The sequence below is a fragment of the Lissotriton helveticus genome, chromosome 3_1 (assembly GCF_964261635.1).
Source record: "Lissotriton helveticus chromosome 3_1, aLisHel1.1, whole genome shotgun sequence".
Taxonomy (NCBI): domain Eukaryota; kingdom Metazoa; phylum Chordata; class Amphibia; order Caudata; family Salamandridae; genus Lissotriton; species Lissotriton helveticus.
The window spans coordinates 243,867,384-243,885,754 of record NC_136061.1 but is presented as its reverse complement, the minus strand read 5'-3'; the positions used below and the strand labels follow the sequence as shown (position 1 = coordinate 243,885,754).

The 18,371-nt window shown below is 45.6% G+C and overlaps 1 protein-coding gene across 8 annotated transcripts in view; it reads right to left on the bottom strand.

Moving 5' to 3' along the window:
* Positions 1 to 18,371, bottom strand: part of NF1 (neurofibromin 1) — a 2,143,703-nt gene that overhangs the window by 1,244,186 nt on the left and 881,146 nt on the right. For all 8 annotated transcript variants that reach the window (XM_078679713.1, XM_078679719.1, XM_078679717.1 and 5 more), the window contains exon 20: positions 11,342 to 11,782. In XM_078679713.1, the coding sequence (XP_078535839.1) occupies positions 11,342 to 11,782 (441 nt within the window). The remainder of the gene's footprint in view (positions 1 to 11,341; positions 11,783 to 18,371) is intronic.

Below are 18,371 nucleotides of genomic sequence, written 5' to 3'. Positions count from 1 at the left end.
TCATTATTTACCGGTTAGAAAGACTTTTGTAGTAACTTACTAATATGCCAAAGAGACCTGTAAGAAAGACTATTGTAGTGACTCACTAATACACCTAAGAGGCGTAATAGCTACTAGGATGGCGACCTTTCAAGAAAGGAATTGTAAAGGACAAGAAGCTAGTTGTTCGAAACGCGGGCCCATAAGCCTGATGAGGAAAAAAGTGAAAATTCCAGACTGGGTTAGGTAGCGAGCCTGGGTAGGATGGCTTATTTAAGGCCTTCAATTAAGGTTTTAATGACTGGGATCTTGAACAGTGATGAGTGTTTCCTATTCTGCACACATGCAGCAATGGTAGCTAGGACTAACCGTATCAAGATGGTGGTGGGCCTGCAGACTTCTTGTGAAGTGGTGTGGCTCACTGGTTAGAGGCGGCAGACCCGTAAGCAGAGGACGGCCCGGGACCAGGGTTCGATACCCGACGCGGCAGGGTCGTGGACCAGGGTCAGCGGGCTCGATAATTCTCGCCTCGGTGCCTACTCCAGTCAGGGACCACACTCGGCAACTCTGGGCATTAGCTTGCTTCATCTTCACAACGGCCCCCCAGACCGCCGGGGATGCTTGGTCGCACCTTAGAGATACCCATTAGGGACCATCTCTCAGGGTGAGCCAGGACGGGTTCCCCAGCGGTCGAAGCGCGGAGATACTCCTCCGGGAGTTGATTCTAGCGCTATATAAACCCACAATTAATTAATTAATTAATTAGTATATTCATGCACTCATGAGGTAGGTACATGTATTAAAACTCTAGTGCCTCGGGAGCCAGATTGCTAGGCTGAGCTACAAGCGGACCTTTTGTCTGACTCTGCCTTGGTTCTAAGTGAAAAGGTGCATACTCTTGGGGAATGTCTAATGTAAAGTAATTGCCATCTGTAGAAGAATTTAAAACAATGGTTCTCTGGCCCATGTGGTAGCCACTAGGGTGTGGGGGAGGAATGTTTTCCACAGTTTCCTCACTAGATAGGGTTGAGGAGGAAAACTGCATGCAAAGATCCCTGACCACTTAATCAACAGAGTATTGCCCATGGACTGGAGATGTGGAAACCTGGAGGCAAAGTTTAGACATTCTGCATTTGCGCCAGTGCCAAAAAGGTTTACGTCTGGGACCCACCAGCAAAAGTACAGGAGTATGACTGGTGGGTGGAGTTTCCACTTGTGGACTTCTTACTGCATCCTTCTGAGAAAATCTGCAAAATCGTTGTGCACGCCTGGAAGGTACTCCGCTAATTGATGCACTTAGTGGTGGACCAGCCAATTACAAATTCATTGTGCTAGTACTGACGAACAAGTTACTTACCTTCAGTGACGCCTTATCTGGTAGAGACTCTACCTATCCGCAGATTCCTTACCGTAGAATTATCCCCAGGTGTCAAACTGCATCCGGAAATGTTTCGTGCGCAGTACCCCCGCGTGCCGCTAGATGGAATTGTCAGGCCCCGGGTGGCCTTGCCCTCCCTGAAGTAACGTTTGTGGTACCTATATGGGAGACACCCAGGCACGCTGATGTCAGTCACTTTTGGCAACTTTCCACACCAGAAGTACAGTGCCACGCAGTACACTGAAGTTGAAAACTAGGCCTTGAAAGGGAAAAAACCCTGTCCCTAGAAATCGGTTTGCCGAGCAGGGAGGAAAGGTGGGTCGGTAAGGAATCAACGGCTAGTTAGAGTCTCTACCAGATAAGGCGTTACCAGAGGTAAGTAACTTGTTCATCTGATAGACTTCTAGCTGCAGATTCCTTAATTTAGAATGGATACCCAAGCAAAACATTCCCAGAGGTGGGTCTGTGGGCCAATTTCACATGAGGAAGTCATGCAGGATGGAACGGGCAAAGTGCCCAACCTTGCGGACTGGAATGTCCAGGCAATAGTATTGGGTAAACGTGTGCAGGGAAGCCAACGTTGCCGCCTGGCAGATGTACAGTATTGGAACTTTAGCTCTCACAGAATGATTATGCAAACCCTCATGGGGTTGCTTTTTAGCCGATGCATAGCCGATTTTGATAAAGAGGATGATCCATCGTGATATGGCCCTCTTCTGTATGGCATGGCTTTTTTTCGCCCTGACATACCTGACAAACAATTGATCATCCACCCGGAACTCTTACGTGCGATCAACAGCAATGCTCTTTTTGGGTCACAATGATGAAGTTGCTACTCTTCTCTGGAGAGATGATGCAGAGCGTAAAAAGTAGGCACAGTGATGGTTTGGCCTATGTGAAATGGAGTGACCACTTTCCGCTACCGGGGGACTCACTAAAAACAAGCTGGACGCTCGGTTGCGAGATTTGAGCAGGCAGCACGCAGATTTGTTAGGCTGCTAATTTTTATTCTCCAACGGCAGGCGTAAACCGTCTTGGCTGCCAAGATAACATCACAGACCTAGGGAGGAAGGTCGAAACTGTCAACTGTCACTGCTCAATCTCCACACAATCTAAAGAGCAACACAACTGCCAGTACTGGACATCAACAACACAACTCCACACAAGGCGGTGTAATGTTGATCGGTTCGGAAAGAGAACCCCCCCTCACCCCGCTGCTGCGACAAGAAATCTTCCTGAAGGGGCAGCCTGATCAGAGGACCGATGGCCATATTCAACAGCTCGAGATCCCAAACTCTCCATGTCCAATATGGAGTCACAAGCATGACTTGCATCCGGTTGTTGAGAATCTTCTTGAGAACTCTGGGCAGGATAGGTATGGGTGGAAAGCCGTGTAGGAGGCCTGAGCTCCACTCGAGATGAAAAGTGTCTCTGAGTGAGAGCCACCTTGGAAACTCCAGCGCCACGTTCCTGTCGGAGGCAAACAGATCTAACTAAGACTCTCCCCACTGCTGAGAGAGATCTTGCACCACCTCCGGTTGGAGATGCCATTTGAGATACGCGAGGCATCACCAAGTGAGTTTGTCCTCTCCCAGTCTGGCATTGGGTAGCCCCTGTTCTAGACATGTGTAGATATGTAGGGCCTCTTGACAAAGAGTTCACAACCCCACCTCGTCCTGTTTGTGGCAGTACCACATGGCGTGATGCTGCCTGTGAAAACTTGTACCAGTCTTCCCTGGATGGAGGGCAGAAAGGCGTTTAATTCCAACTGGATCATCCAGAGCTCCAAAAGGTTGATGTGGACCCGGATTCTGCGGGAGACCAGAGTACTATACTCTCAACCTCTCCCAGGTGGTCACTCCATCCTAGGAGTGACACATCGGTAGCTACTGTGAGATCCAGCTGAGGAAGAGAGAGAGCCTGCCACTGACCCAATTGCGGTTCGTAAACCATCAATGCTGATCTCTCCCAGTTCTCTCATATATATGGACCATGTCAAAGAGTCCCCTGATGCGGAGTCCACTGAAACTTCAGGTCCAACTGCAAGGCACTCCTATGCATGATACAGAAGGCCCTGAGAACCAGCAGACTCAGAGTCAGTTTCACCGAAACAAAGGATAGAGGCGGTATCAAAGCCTCAATATCGAGTTCCTGAGGGTAGGCCCAAAATTGCACCATTTCCAGAACAGCTCAGATGAAAGGAAGTGTCTGAGAGGCAGTGAGGTGTGACTTCGGCATTTTGATAGTAAACCCCAGCGAATGCAGGAGGTCCACTGTAGTCTGGAGGTGGGAGACGACAGCCTGGGGTGAGGCCGTCTTCAACAGACCGTCATTGAGATAGGAGAAGACTGGCATCCCTGATCTCTAGGATGAGCTGCAACCACCGCCATCACCATGGTGAACATCTGCGGGACGCTAGGGAGCACAGCAAACAAAGTGTTTGTGGCCCACCAAAAACTGCAGGTAACACCTATTGGAAAGCAGGACGGGAATAAGGAAATAGGAGTCCTGCAAGTAGAACGATAAATTCTAGTATCCTGGGTCCCAGGCAAATAGGGTTGGAGCAAGAGTGAGCATTTTGAACTTCTTCTTGAGGAAGAAGTTCAGAGAGCTCAGGTTGAGGATAGGATGATGGTCTCTGCCCTTTTTGGGGGCCAGAAAGTAGCGGGAATAACAAACAGGATCCACTTTTGTGTCAGCACTCTATGTGGTTCCTCTGGCCAAAAGAGCCATCACTTCGTAGCAGAGGAGAGCTTAATGGTCTTAAGCCAACCTGTCATAGGTAGGTGGTATGGAGGGAGTGGTAGTCTCGAAGGGGAGGAAGTAGCCCCTTTGGACAATCTTCAAAACCCATCTGTCCAATGTTATGAATTGCTAGTGGAACATGTGAAGTGGACAAATATGGAGCCTTGCTTGAGGGACGACGTTTATACAGGACCATCACACCTAGGAGGCGCATCGCTGCTTGAACTGTGAGAGGACGAGTAGCTGAAAAAAAGACAGTAGCTGCTGAAATGCAACCACCCTTTGATCACTTGGGTAGGCCTGGGAAGTAACTACATATAAGAAAGACCTCAGAAAGGGTTGGGTCTTAAGGGCGACAAGTGGGAATTGGTGTCATTGACTGAACCCCAAGATGTGGAGCAGAGACATGGCAGCCTGGGTGTGGGCTTTTCACGTCTGCTCACACTCTTCATCAGCCAATCATTTAGGTAGGGAAAGATGAGCCCCCCAAATCACTTCTGAGGGATGACGGGCAAATCAGTGTCTGGAGGTAGATGCTTTCTTGGAGGGGATGCCTCTGTCTTGGGCCCTTGAAGTTATCCCCCCCATAAGGTACTCCAGGTCTATCCTCTACCTCTCTATTGGTAATAGGGCCGATTATGTCGCAGATACTACTGTTGGCTTGGGTGAAGGTAGCTTTCTAACTGTCCCTTGCCTGCTGCATACAAAAGGAACCCCTGGCTGCTGATACGTGAAGGGTACCAATCGCCTTACTGGTGTGAGTCTCCTTATTTCTTTTTTCCAACAGCTCATCAACCTGCAAGCCAAAGAGGTGATCCCCATCACAGGGCAGGGTGAAGAGGTGTTTGTACTGGTCACAGAGATGTTTGCAGTAAGGAAAGCCTGTGTGTCTTGGGGGTCTGGGTGTCGATCATACTTGTGCACCTTGGCGTGACTTGATCCAAGGTCCAGTGTTAGCTGAGGTATATGGAACATCTTTGAGCATTTGTTCTCTCTTTAACTTCCTCGTTTTCCGGTGCCAAAGAAGCGGAGCCAATAACCTCTGGGCTGGTCTGATACACTGGGAGGCTCTTCATACTCTACCTCCTCGGCACCAAGCGGTTCAATTTGCCAAAGATGTCCGGCGAGTTGGACGGTAAGCAAGTCTTCTTGCTCTTGAAGGGTGAGAATGAGGGGCACAGGTTACAAACGCTGTGGAGGTCAGCCCAGGGATATTTCCAGTGGCACTGAGAGCATCTCTTCCAGGGCATCCTTTCCATCACCCTCTACACCTCTTCATTCAACAGAGTCAGTATGGGAGGAGCGGGCACCTCGGTATTTGGGGACTGTGTTTGCAGGGGGCTGAGAGAGGACAGGGAACGGGATCCCATTGAATAAGAAATATTCTCAGTGACAGGAATGGAAGCAATGGGTCCCCGGACCCTGAAAGTACAGCGTTGAATATGCTGAGGCTGGGAAAATGCTCCTATGCAACCCTCAAAATTGCTTTTAATCAACTCTTTACCCCTCCTTTAATAAAGACGTATTTTGAGGAAGTAGCCTGAGATTTTTTAGTTTATGCACTAAATTCCACCGCCAACTCCCTGTTGAAGAAAGTAAGTACTCCTGGTAAATCAATTAATCACTGTAATAATTTCTTATGAATTTAGGACGCCATGATGAAGCAAGAACCCTAGGTTGAAATAGGAGGGTTTGCCATACAATTTCTTGACATTCCAGGGTCCCTCCTGTATACATATACAGGTACACTAGTGCTTCGCAGATTCAGGGCAATTCCCATTAGAACTCCTAGGAATTATGTTGCAAATGTTTTTGTGACTATATCACTGTATCTGGAAGGGTACTCTCTTTCACCACTCTGTCTTTCTCTGTCCCTTTAAGTCTAGGGGAGTTGTTTTTGGAGGCGATACAGACTCTTACCCTCAGCAACTAGATCCTATCTTTTTTTTTCCAGTGACTCTCAGAGAGGTCCTTAATTAGCTCCATCATAGCCTCCCAATGATATCAATCGTATCTAGGGAGGAGGCCCACTGAATTAGCAACCCTCCAATCAGTGGAGTCACAAACGCCAGCCTCCTCCCTGCTGCATTAATCTTCTTTGACTCATTATCTGGGAAAGGAGCATCTCTGTTAGCTTGGGCGAAAACCCTTTCATGGGCAGTATGAATCACCAGGAAATTGGGGATAACTACCCCTCTAATGTAAGCTAGATCCTGTGGGGCAGGTGTATATTTCTTTTCAATGTAGGGGGTTACCATTCTATCCTTGCCAGGGTGCTTAAGCATGGGTAGGTAATAAAGACATTTCAGACTTGTAACAGGTTTCCAGGAGTAAGTCACCCTTATTCTCCTCCTCTATGGTGTGCATCAGGTCCCGATGATGTTGAGCTGCTCACTGTATGACAGCATGATACACCATAGTATTATCTAGTGGGGATGGCTTGACAGGGTGGGGGTCAAGATCCAGGTTATCCTGTGGGTCGACCATATAGTCTTCTCAAAGCTCCTCCCCTCCCTGTAGTCTAAAGAATTCTTCCTCTTGGTTCCGAGGGTAGCACAGGTTTCCTGGTTTGGAGTCCATGCTCTGTGTGTTAGGGAGTATGGAAGTAGAGGAATGTTAGGAGGAGGAGGAGGAGGAGGAGGAGGAGGAGGAGGAGGAGAAGGAGGTGGAGGTGATGGTGTGATAGGTGATGGCAGAAAGTAAGGAGGGATGGTAGCCGTGTGCCTGACTTTTTTTTCAAAATTGGGGAAGAGTAAGTGAAAGTGGTTCTTCTTGAAGGATAGGACCAGTTTACGCCTAGTTCTTTTGGAATGGCAACAAGACCTGGAGCCGAAGGCTAAGTGACATTCTGCCAGTGTCCGGATGGATAACCAGCTGCTTTTGTTTCCCATATAGGATGTCTGTGAGACACTCCAGTATCGACTTGTCCGAGGTATCCGAACTAAGTACTAGAGAGGCTTAGACTTTAACCTCTAAGTCCGAGTGAGCTAGTTCTTTGGCGTCTTCTCTTCTCCAAAGTGGGCTTGCTGGCATCAGGGGGCTAAAATGTTGATGGCTTGGATACTACATTTTGCTGAGCTTTTGGTGTCAATGGGGTCTGTGGCTGTGACATCAAGTGGGACTATAGGCATGAAACTTGCTGGCGTTAGGAGAAGAATGAAGGTTGGTGCACTTTGTCTTGCTCGAGATCAAGCTGGCCTCTAATAGGAAATACCTCGAGGAAGCAGGCTTCTTGTGCCGTGAATCTGGGCTTGATGCTCATCTGCAGTGGGAGCGATGCTCTGCCTCTATAACTGTGCACTCCGGGTTTAGGAGTGACCTGCACTCGGGCTTTACCAGTGACCTGCAAGGCACGCTGTGTTGACTTAATCTTCTGCCTTTGAACCGTTGATGGTGTTATGGATGTACTAGGTCTTTCCATCAACGACAAAAGGCTCGTGAAGCAGGCCTCAACCTCTTCTTGTTTTTTCCCATAGGGATGTGGGAGGGGCTAGCTTTTTCCTCCTCTGCCTCGTGGATATCCTACGCCTCTAGAATATCGTGCACAGGCTTATTTCGCGTTCCACCGAGAGCAAACGTGTAAAGGAGTTCAATTCATGACTAAGTCCTCAGTTCATTTTTGAGATTCAACCAGAGGGCTTTTAGAGCTAAACATCGAGTTTACCTTAAGTTGTAGAGGATTTGAATGAAGCATCTATGGTCTTAAATACAAGTGACTATTGCAGTCTCTGGAGCTGCATAAACCGAAACGGAACTGAACGGATGTCTTCCAGTGTGATTTAATGCTTCCACTGCAGAGCAGCGTCTCTATGCACCCAAGTCTGATGGCCAAAGAAAAGAATCTAAGGTGCAGCCTTTGTGCTGATGCATTTTGGGACAAGGAAGAGTCACAAGAAAAACAAGGTGGAAGCATCAAGGCCCAAAACTAAATGGCAAGAGAATGCAGAGAATGCCTATCTACATTAATATTCTGAGCTTTCAGAATTATGACTATTTGCAATAGTAGGTTTTAAGTTAAACGGGTTTCCTAAATCAGGATTACCTACTTTAAGAGATATTTGCGAGAACAATTGAGACAGGCAATGTATTCTAGGATCCTGTGATAGCAAGAGTGGAAAATGCTACTTACACTGTAAGCATAGTTTGTAGCACTTAGTGCTATAAAATCCACAAACTTAGCATACTTCTGCCATCTCAGGTTTGACTCAGACCTCTAGGAAGTTGTTTTTCTTAAAAGGCATCTTTTGAGCCACAAGCTATGGTGTGACTTCTCTTCTTAGTGCACACTGCACATGGACATCGGCTCCATTTTAGATTGTTTTCGCACAGCAGGTGAAAGTATGTATGGATTGTGAACATAAGTAAGATACATCAAGCGCAATGAAATTCAGAAATCAAGAGATATGCAAAAGATCCAGGCTTCTGGGGAGAAGGGTGGTTGAATGTGAATTTACAGAGCACCATCCCCCTTGAGGTTGAGGAAAAATAGCGGGTAAATGTTGCTTCCTTGATGTTGCAGTGGCAACCGCTCCACGTTGCCCTTGTGAAGGAGTGTGTGCACTTCCTCCTGAAGGACAGATGGGTATTGTTTGCTAAGATTCCATGTATAGGGTGGAATGTTGGGAGTGGTTGTGTGTAGCTTGAAGTTGGGACCCACTTGTTCGTCATGATTACCTTCCAATGAAAGAGGAAATCACTTTTACTTACCCCCCCTCCCCCAACAGGTGATGTTTGATCAAGAGGGTGGGGGACAGAGAAGTGGGCCCATTGTTTGGAGGCAGCAGCTCATTTGCTGGCGCCACATTTGCCGTTATGGATCCTTTGAAGTACTCCATCCCAGCTTGCCAGTGGAATGACTGCTGCTGCCTCTAGTATGAATGCGTTTGCTTGGGCAAAGTACTGGGACGCTGCTTATGAAAGAAACCCCTGTATGCAGTGGCCTGGAGTGCCCCAATGAACTTTGCTGTCTCCATAACTTTTTCAATTTATTTAAACAATCTTGTGAACCTGGGTCCCAAATAGGTGCTTCCCATTGAACTAGAGATTGAGGAGATGCTGGACCTCGCAAGGCGTCTAAGGATGGTGTGCATGCCACCTTTTTCAAAAGCAGCAGCCTTCTGAATCACCTCATGATAGGCCATGGAGCCAACAGGAAATGAGGCCCTCTCTTGGTAGTGGTCTACATGCGTGTCACCTGGGGGCATTCAAGTTATAGTCTTCCTAGGGACCATTAGTGAGGACTCAGTCTGAGGGCCAAAAAAGACCAAATAGGCTGCCTGGCTCAGACTTGGAAAGACGGACTCCCGGGGAGGCGGGGGAGGTGGGGGCAGGGGCGGAGTTGGTGAGGATGTTCATGAGAGTGGTGGGAGAGGTGGCATGTGAAGAAGGAGGACCGGTTCCTCTGCTCTTGCGTTTCTTTAATGTCAGCTTAGGGGAGGGAAACTAGGAAGATGGTTACCCCCTCAAAGGACTGTCTCCTTGTGAGGAAGAGGTTCCAGATGCTGCGGTGGAGGCTGTTTCACCAAGAATTTGCTTGTAACTAAGAGGATAAGAGGCATCTCTGTATGGCATTCAGGATTGGTGCCTCGATGTCCTTGTCTTCAGGCATCGATGGAGGCTTTGAGTTGGGCTTCGCTCTTGGGGTCAACAGTGTTTTGTGCATCAGTTTTTTTGGAAGCCTCTGGTGCTAGTTTTGGATGGGACCAATGGTGTTCAGCACCCTTGAGGTGACTCGGGTATCACAGCTGATGAGGGTCAAAGCCCTATGGTGGAGGTTTGTTCTGCTCCAAAACTTTTGCCAGTGTCGACCAGAGCTTGAAGGTGACTGAGCCCAGGGCTTGTCTTTTTTCCAAGTTCGAAGTCGGGCTAAACATATAATATGGCCTCAGGGACCAAAGGCATACTTACGACCCTAGACATGGTCTTCGTGCAAAGGCTGATCTTGAATGTTGACGTCCTCCATTCATTTGTTTACTCATCAGTTTGTTGTCTGACTCGCTGGTTGACACCGTTTCTGTAATGGGTGCTGTTAGTGCAGCTGGGAGACCAGCTGGGCTGGCATCTTTTTATTATAAGGCGCAGAGAGAGTTTACTTCCTCAAAGAGGTTCGGACTGCCCAGGGTGCTCTGCTGGTGCATCTTCCTGTGTGCCCAGCACACTCCCTTCGATATTCAAGGGTTGTCTTAGATCTGAAGGCAAACATGAGGAGTCATTGTGTTCAAGAGACAGGCAGACATTGCTCATGTCGTGGTTGTCTGCCCATAGATATTTGTAATTAGAGAGAGGGATGTTTTGAAGAGGTGTCTATTCTATCACACATGTTGCTTTCTCTGGCAAAGAAGGACTGGAGGTAGTCCCTGGCCCAAGGAGGATGCAAGGCCCTTGATGCCCAAGGTCATGAACAACCATGCTGCTCGTGAGTCAGGGAGACGAAAGTACAAGTCCAATCAGAAATGAATTGATTCAAAGTAACTGACCAGGAAAGATGAAAGACGCATTCATGACACAAACTCAGCCTACTCAGTGCACATCTGAAACCAATGGCAGAAAAATACAATCTAACACCGAGTCAGTGCACATGCACAATTTATATCAAGAAGGGAAGTCACACAACATCTCCTGACTCAAGAGACTTCTTTGAAGAAAAAAAACTTGCAAATTTGCACTATATGGCAGGAGTATGCTAAACATGTGTATCTACAGCCACACATGCAACAAAAAGTATTACACAGTACGAATATTCAAGCTGCTCACATCTTGTGTGATTTCTAACCCAGCCATGGGTACAAATGGCACATGTCCATCACAATTCCCAGACATAAATTACTCTGTTATCTGAGCAACAGTTACACCCATGCATACACAGACAATGCAATGTTTAGGAAGGGAGGGGTTGAGGTGGGGGAGAGACAGAAGGGAGTGTGAAAAGACTCCTGAAATTGTACTTGATGTACCATCTTTCACTTTTATGATCTGAGATACAATAGGGAATTTGAGAGTTGTACTGTTATATAATCTGTTTTTTAACATGCCTTCAAATGGCCTAGAATAAACCGGACTTGCAATGTAGAATTAATCCTTTTTTCATACACTCGGAAACTAACCACAGGAATTGCATATTGTGTGCATAATTTTATGAGTTAGGTTTGAAGAAAAATAAAATCCTAAAACAGTCAATTTTCAGTAAATGGCCAGAATGAATGCAAAGATAATATGAACATGTGAAATAAAATAAATTACCTGTCCTTGTGAATCAAAAAATTTGCTAATGTTGTTTTTCATTTTGTTAAACAGCATTGGATAAAGTGCAGGGCTCAATTCCAGACCAACCAAGTCTTTAATGTTATTCCGAATCTGAACTCCCACTTTCTCATGATTGCAAACCATAAGTGAGAGTAATCGTTCTAGAAACTTGCTTACAGGAGTCTCTACATTTCCTTCAGTGGAAACCATCGAAATCATAGATCCTTTCCGTTCATTGGCGGGACCCATGGGTGGGCTGTATGTTACCAGTCCTGCAATGTTTCGATGCTGAAGGCAGACTCCTCCAAGGGCACATAAAAATCCAGTCATGTTGATCCACTCCTGCAGTGAATCCAGGTCCGCCAAGTCCATTGAACCACCTCCACTGACGTGAGACATACGCCTCTTCACAAGAGCCTTATGAAGGTTGTCCCCAACCTAAAGAATAGAATTTGAAAAAAATTAGTATCCAGCCATAACACTACAGAGACAACTACAGGAAACCCTTGACATGCTTTCAGAGGTACACAATTCACAAAATTCAAAAGGGTACTAACAAGACTGATGAAGGATACTATTCCTAAAGTGGATAATAAAGGCAAATGTATTCTGGTAATCCATAGGCAGAGATACACACGATCATTTGACAACCTTTACAAATCTCAATCTAAAAGGGGAAACTTTACTCCTGGTCTCCTAACATAGCCGGCACAATTGCTAATCACTTTCTGCTGACTATGATAAACACTTAAGGCAAACTACAATGGTTCAGTCGGGGTTAAGAAAGGATACTTAGTTCTTGAATAAATCAAAAAACAGTTGCTTAACAGACGGCAAGAACATAGCAAATATTTCAATGGAAAATAAGTTTGGAACACAAAATTGAACAGCACTCACTAATAGATGCTTGCAAAAGTATTGTATTAAATAAATTAAAGCTCTCATAGATATTTACAAGAATTTACAAGGCTGTCAAAGCGAAAATACAAATGCAGTGACAAGAAGAATGGTGACGTGGTGATCAGTGATGGTGGTGCAGTGCATATATACAAAGTGCAGAAGTTAGATATAGGTCAGGAGAACAGAAAAACAATATCTCTGGCAATTAGCACATTTGCTTCGTGATTTAGACCAGAAGATTTGTTGGGGCTGAACCGGGTGTTATCGACGTTTCGACCCAAACCCAAACAGGGCCTGTTAAAGTGTCAAAGGGGTCTTTTTCAGGACATGGAAGCAGTGACAGCCTAAAAGTAGGAGACAAACAATTAAACAGCGTTCCAAACTAAAACCAGGATGGGGAGGAAATGGTGTAGGAATCACCACTTACTCACCCGAAAAGGGAATGGATGGACTCCGTTGGCGTCCCTCTCAATGGTAAGGAGGACAGTATGGAAAATATAGAAATGGGCCAAGTTTTCTATGCAGCTACAGATATCAATTCTGCATATGATGCACTTGATAAACGTGTATCCTGGAGGCATTGGATAGTATGGCTCCTGGGTCCTTGAGAGCTTCGGGTAGGCAGCTTAAAACCTCACCTTGGTTCAGCAATGAACTTAGAATAGCTAAATCAGCCTGTAAGCGCCTCGAATGAGCTTGGAGGAGAAATTTCAATGAGCCTAGGAAAACTGAATACAAATCTAGTCTAAAAAAATATCATGCTCTGATCAGGAAAGCGCGGCCACCCACTACAGTGACAGGATTGAGACAGCTGAGAACTCTTCGAAGGAACTTTTTACTATCTTCAAAGAGATCTCGTCACTAGTAAGAATGACAGCCCCTGACATTAGCTCTGCTGACTCCTGTAATAGGATAGCAGAGAAGGTGGAAAAGATCTATTCTACTTTCCCTGACTCAGCACAACAGGGATGTGCAGATAACAAGGGGACAACCAGGATATCAGAGGCAGAATGCCACTGTGAATTTGTAGCCCCCAGTGGGGACGTACTTAAAGACGTAGCCCTAAGCATGAAGTCTGGCTCACCTAGAGAAGCGGCCACCCCAAAGATCCTAAGAGAGAGTCTAGCTGTATTAGAGCCTTATATTAGACACCTTCTTGAGCTCTCTTTCACCTCTGGAACTGTCCCTAAAAGATGGAAAGAGACTATCGTCATTCCCCTAAAATAGAAATCGAACATTAGCATGAGCCAGCTGGAAAATCTTCGTCCCATTTCACTGATGCCTTACTTTTCTAAATTAGTGGAGAAGGTGGTAAACACCCAACTGACAGCTCATATTTATCACCATAACCTACTTCACCCTACTCAATCGGGTTTCCGTGCCACTTACTCTACCAAATCGGTACTGCTTTTATCTATTGAAACCATCCGTAGACATGTAGACACATAGTCCTTTTAGATCTCAGTGCCACATTTGACACTGTTGCTCATCATACGCTACTTCTGCGTCTAAGGGAAGGAGGCATGGCTGGTAGGGCGATGGAATGGTTAGGGTCCTTTTTACATGACCGCAGTTTTCAGGTGTGGCAGAAGCCCTTCTACTCCAAAAGCGTCAAGCTGGACCAAGGGGTTCATCAGGGCTCCATACTTGGCCCCACCCTCTTTAATCTCTACATTACCCCCTGGCAGAGATTATAGGGATGTTTGGTGTCAATGTGGTGTCATACGCTGACAACACACAACTGGTGGTGACACTAACTCATGATTCTGATGAGGCAGCAATCAATTTTCAACGTGTCTTCAAGAACTGGCATCATGGATGGCTTATAATTGCCTTAAACTTAATGGCAATAAAATAGAGGTTCTAGTGATAGGTAAGGCTCCCTCGATTTGGTTCTCTGCATGGTGGCCTCAGACATTGGGTCCAACCCCACCCCCTAGGGATAAGGTAAAAAACCTGGACGTGGTTGGATACCAAACTATCTTTGAAACTCACACCAGGCGGATGGCGGGAAACTGTTTTGGGGTCCTGCGTAGTCTCTATAAACGATGGTCCATGCCCTTATGACATCACGCTTGGACTACGGGAATGTTCTTTACCTAGGAGCAAATATTAAAAGTGTACAGAGACTCCAGTGCATTCAGAATGCAGCAGCGCAACTCGTTTTAATGATCCTGAGGAGAGCTTCATCCAACAAGGCCCTGGCTTCCCTTTATTGGCTCCTGGTGAGGGAACGAGTTCTTTTTTAAAGCGAGGTGCGTCAGCCACCGCATTCTGCAGAAGAAGGGGCCTCCTATCTACATGACCTTCTTACCCCGCATGCTCCCATCCGCCGTTTGCGATCAAGTGGGATGGGTCAGGTTACCATTCCGACCATCAGAAGAGCTAGGAAGGGTGGGCGCTCCTTTCGCTTTTTAGCAGCCACATATTGGAATAAACTCCCGAAAGAGCTCCGGCTGGAATCCTCGGAGATTATTTTCCAGAGAAAGTTCAAGACTTGGCTTTTCCCATCTGGTAATCCTCCTGTTTAATCCCTTTCTGCCTTACCTCACTGCCTGGAACTGGTTCTTGTCGCAGAGCGGGGACACACTAGCTAGTGTAGCTAAGCGCTTTATAAGCTTGTTTATTATTATTATTAAACCCTGGTGACTAAGGGATACAGTCGAAAGGAGTGGTAGCATGTAAGCAACAAGTCTTACCTGCAATTGTCTGGGAGACTCAAAATGTTGAAATACCGGTTGGGGTCCCTTTGTGGATCTAAGGGGGAGTGAATAAACACTATGAAGCCAAGTGGTCAAGCGATAAAACGGGGAAATAAACAATTTGTCCCTACACCATTTTCTCCCCCATCCTTGTTTTAGTTTGGAACGCTGTTTAATTGTTCGTCTCCTACTTTTAGGCGGTCACTCCTTCCATGTCCTGAAGAAGACCCCTTTGACAGTTTAACAAGCCCTGTTTGGGTCAAAACGTCGACGATAACACCTGGTTCAACCCCAACAAATCTTCTGGTCTAAATCACATAGCAAATGTGCTAATTGCCAGAGATATTGTTTTTCTGTTTTCCTGACCTATATCTAACTTCTGCACTTTGTATATATGCACTGCACCACCATCACTGATCACCACGTCACCATTCTTCTTGTCACTGCATTTGTATTTTGAAAGCCTTGTAAATATCTATGAGAGCTTTAATTTATTTAATACAATACTTTTGAAAGCATCTATTAGTGAGTGCTGTTCAATTTTCTGTTCCAACCTTATTTTCCATTGAAATATTTGCTATGTTCTTGCCGTTATTGTTAGAAGCTTTTTATATGGCGCTCGAATCACCCGGGGGCATCTCGGTGATTCGCCTAGCATAATACACTGAAGACAGGAGGAGGAACTAAAAGAGAGGGTGGGGTTAAAACAGGAATGCTTTCAAGTACTTCCTGAAGATCAAGTAGGAAGTACAGTTCCGCAGAGGTAAAGGAAGCTGGTTCCAGTACTTCGGTGCGACATAGGAAAATGCTCTGCCACCGATACGAGAAAGGCAAATTCGTGGAATCTTCAACAGAGCTAGGGAGTTGGACCGAAGGTTACGACCCGAGATCTGTTGAACAAGCAGCCTTTGTAGGTACTTGGGACCCCTGCCTTCCCATGCTTTAAATGTCAGACAGCAGATCTTGAAGAAGGAACTTTTTTTATTGGGAGCCAGTGTAGTTTCTTCAATAAGGGAAGTGATGGCGAGCCGGCCGGGCAATTTAATGTCATCCTGGCAGCCGTGTTCCGAATAACTTGTAATCTGGCCAAAAATGTCTCACCCACTTCAGCCAGAAGGACATTGCCGTAGTCAAGACGACTGATTACCAGCGCCTGGACTACGGTTCTGCGATGACTCTCTGGCAGAAAAGGTATTATTCTGTGCAGCAGACGCAGGCTGTAATAACAGGAGCTCACTGTGGCTGAAATGTGGTCCTTCATCGTAAGAGCTCGGTACGTCTGTTAAGCAACTGTTTTTTGATGAATTCAAGAACTAAGTATCCTTTCTTACACCCGGACGGAACCATTGTAGTTTGCCTTACTAATACCCAACATCTGAGGGACACCCCATTGTGGTTATAATACTATGGTAAACACTTAGCCCTCAATCAAGCCCATCCGACAAGAACATTAAAGCAGTCTACAAATAATAGTTAAACACAACAGGGCGTAGCCCAACTGAACCAGGGGCAGTAAAGTATATGTAAACAACAATGGTTCCAGGGAAGGTAAGAATGACTATTTCATGTAGAAAAAAGAATATAGCGAATACAAAACATACAAAGAAATGTGAATTGCCCACACAAGGATCCAGAGTTTTTGAAAATTATTATTTTAAATAGGTTTTTACAAGTGACAAAAACACAACATAAAGAGTACAATACATAAATTCTTGCTGCTCAACAAATTACACAAACAAAAACGTTGCACATTACATAGTGTTTTATAAACTAAAAGAAAAATGGCAAAAGGAGCCACAATTTAATTGTGTAGCCCATAGATCAGAATGGAAGATTATGGGTATTAATCCCTTCCCAAATGCCAATAAAGCGCTGATGGCGTTTCGACCCCAAGCGTCAAAGGGTCATCATCAGGACAGAGAATAGTTTTGGGAGCAAAAAGTCAAAGAGAACTGCTGGTTCATTTAGCAAAGTTAAGGTTGGAGGAACACGCTTGAAAGCACATTGTTGCTACCAGAAGATGCATCAATTTAAATCTTAATTGATTGTAACTATTCTGTCAAGGGGTGTGATTTGGCTCAAAATTATTTCCGGAGGACTAAGTTTTCATTTAATCCTCTAATCCCTAATTTTGAATGATGGTTTGAACATTCTGCAGCTTTTTGCTCACAAAGTTATTGTCTGTCCTGATGAAGACCGTTTGACTCTTGGGGTCTAAACACCAAACACCATTGACGCTTTATTTGAATTTTAGAAGGGATTAATACCCATAATCTTCCATTCTCATATTTATGTGGAAATGTACCCCCTGTGAGGGAACAATGGTGCAGGGTCACCCTCTCCTCCACGGGTCCGATGACTAACAAAAGAGAGATCAGTACTGGAGTGAAGTGAAACAAACCAAGTTTATTAAACACTCATGAGCGGAACCGGACACAGGTTGGGTTAAAAGACGAGCAGCAGATACTAAAAGGAACACAACAGAAACTAAATGGACGCGACAGTAGAAATGGCTGCCGCTTATGCTAACATAGAATCTACACTTTTCCACAGACAACCCTTTTAGCATAAGTTAAGACAGTTTTTGTCCCTTCTAAGGGGCATAGCATATATCCTCAATATCTATTGCCATGAGTCCATATATTTCTCGTTCCACTGCCAAACGGGCATTTACGTTTTTGACATTCTCGCTAGACGAGATGCAGGCAGTACAGGCATGAGTACAGAGAGAACAGAGCATTGGTCAACAATGAATACACAAACAACAAGAGAAGATAATAGCTATTAATATGAACAGGACTGATAATACTTCCAAACCCCAAACTGAAAGTAAGTCCCAAAACCACCCAGTCCAAGTCCATGTTCCTGAGTCTTGATGTATTTCGGTGGCTATCTTTTGTAGTTTGGAGATGGCCGTAGATGGTGAATTGTCCGGTATGGTAAACCCAGCAGCTGGATCCGATGACACAGCACGCTCCACCTCGGTCAGCTAGAACATCTAAAACAAGTCTATTCTGTAAAGCGACCATGCAGATTGATGCTTGTTCTTCCGTCAAGTTTCCTAAGGCCGCAGTTGTCTGATTAATCACTGCCTCCATTGTACGGGTGAGGCGGCGGACCAGATTGCTGTTTTGTAATGGACCAACAAAGAAGAATAATCCTTTATTAAAGTCTGTATATTGCTCCCATGTGGTGTCTGTCTGATCGACTACAGAGACATCAATGGCATGTTTTCCCCTACTACCAACGTGGTGATTGAACAATTGCAAATCTTGGTGGTATGTTGGGGAGAGCTAGAAACACAGGTGGTATAAGAATAGCTATGTAACAGGTACCAGACCAGCCTGAAGGTAGGAAGTAGTATGCCTTAGCTCCACAAACAAAATAAGTATGACGTGTTACGAGGAAGCTGCTTCGGGCCCTTG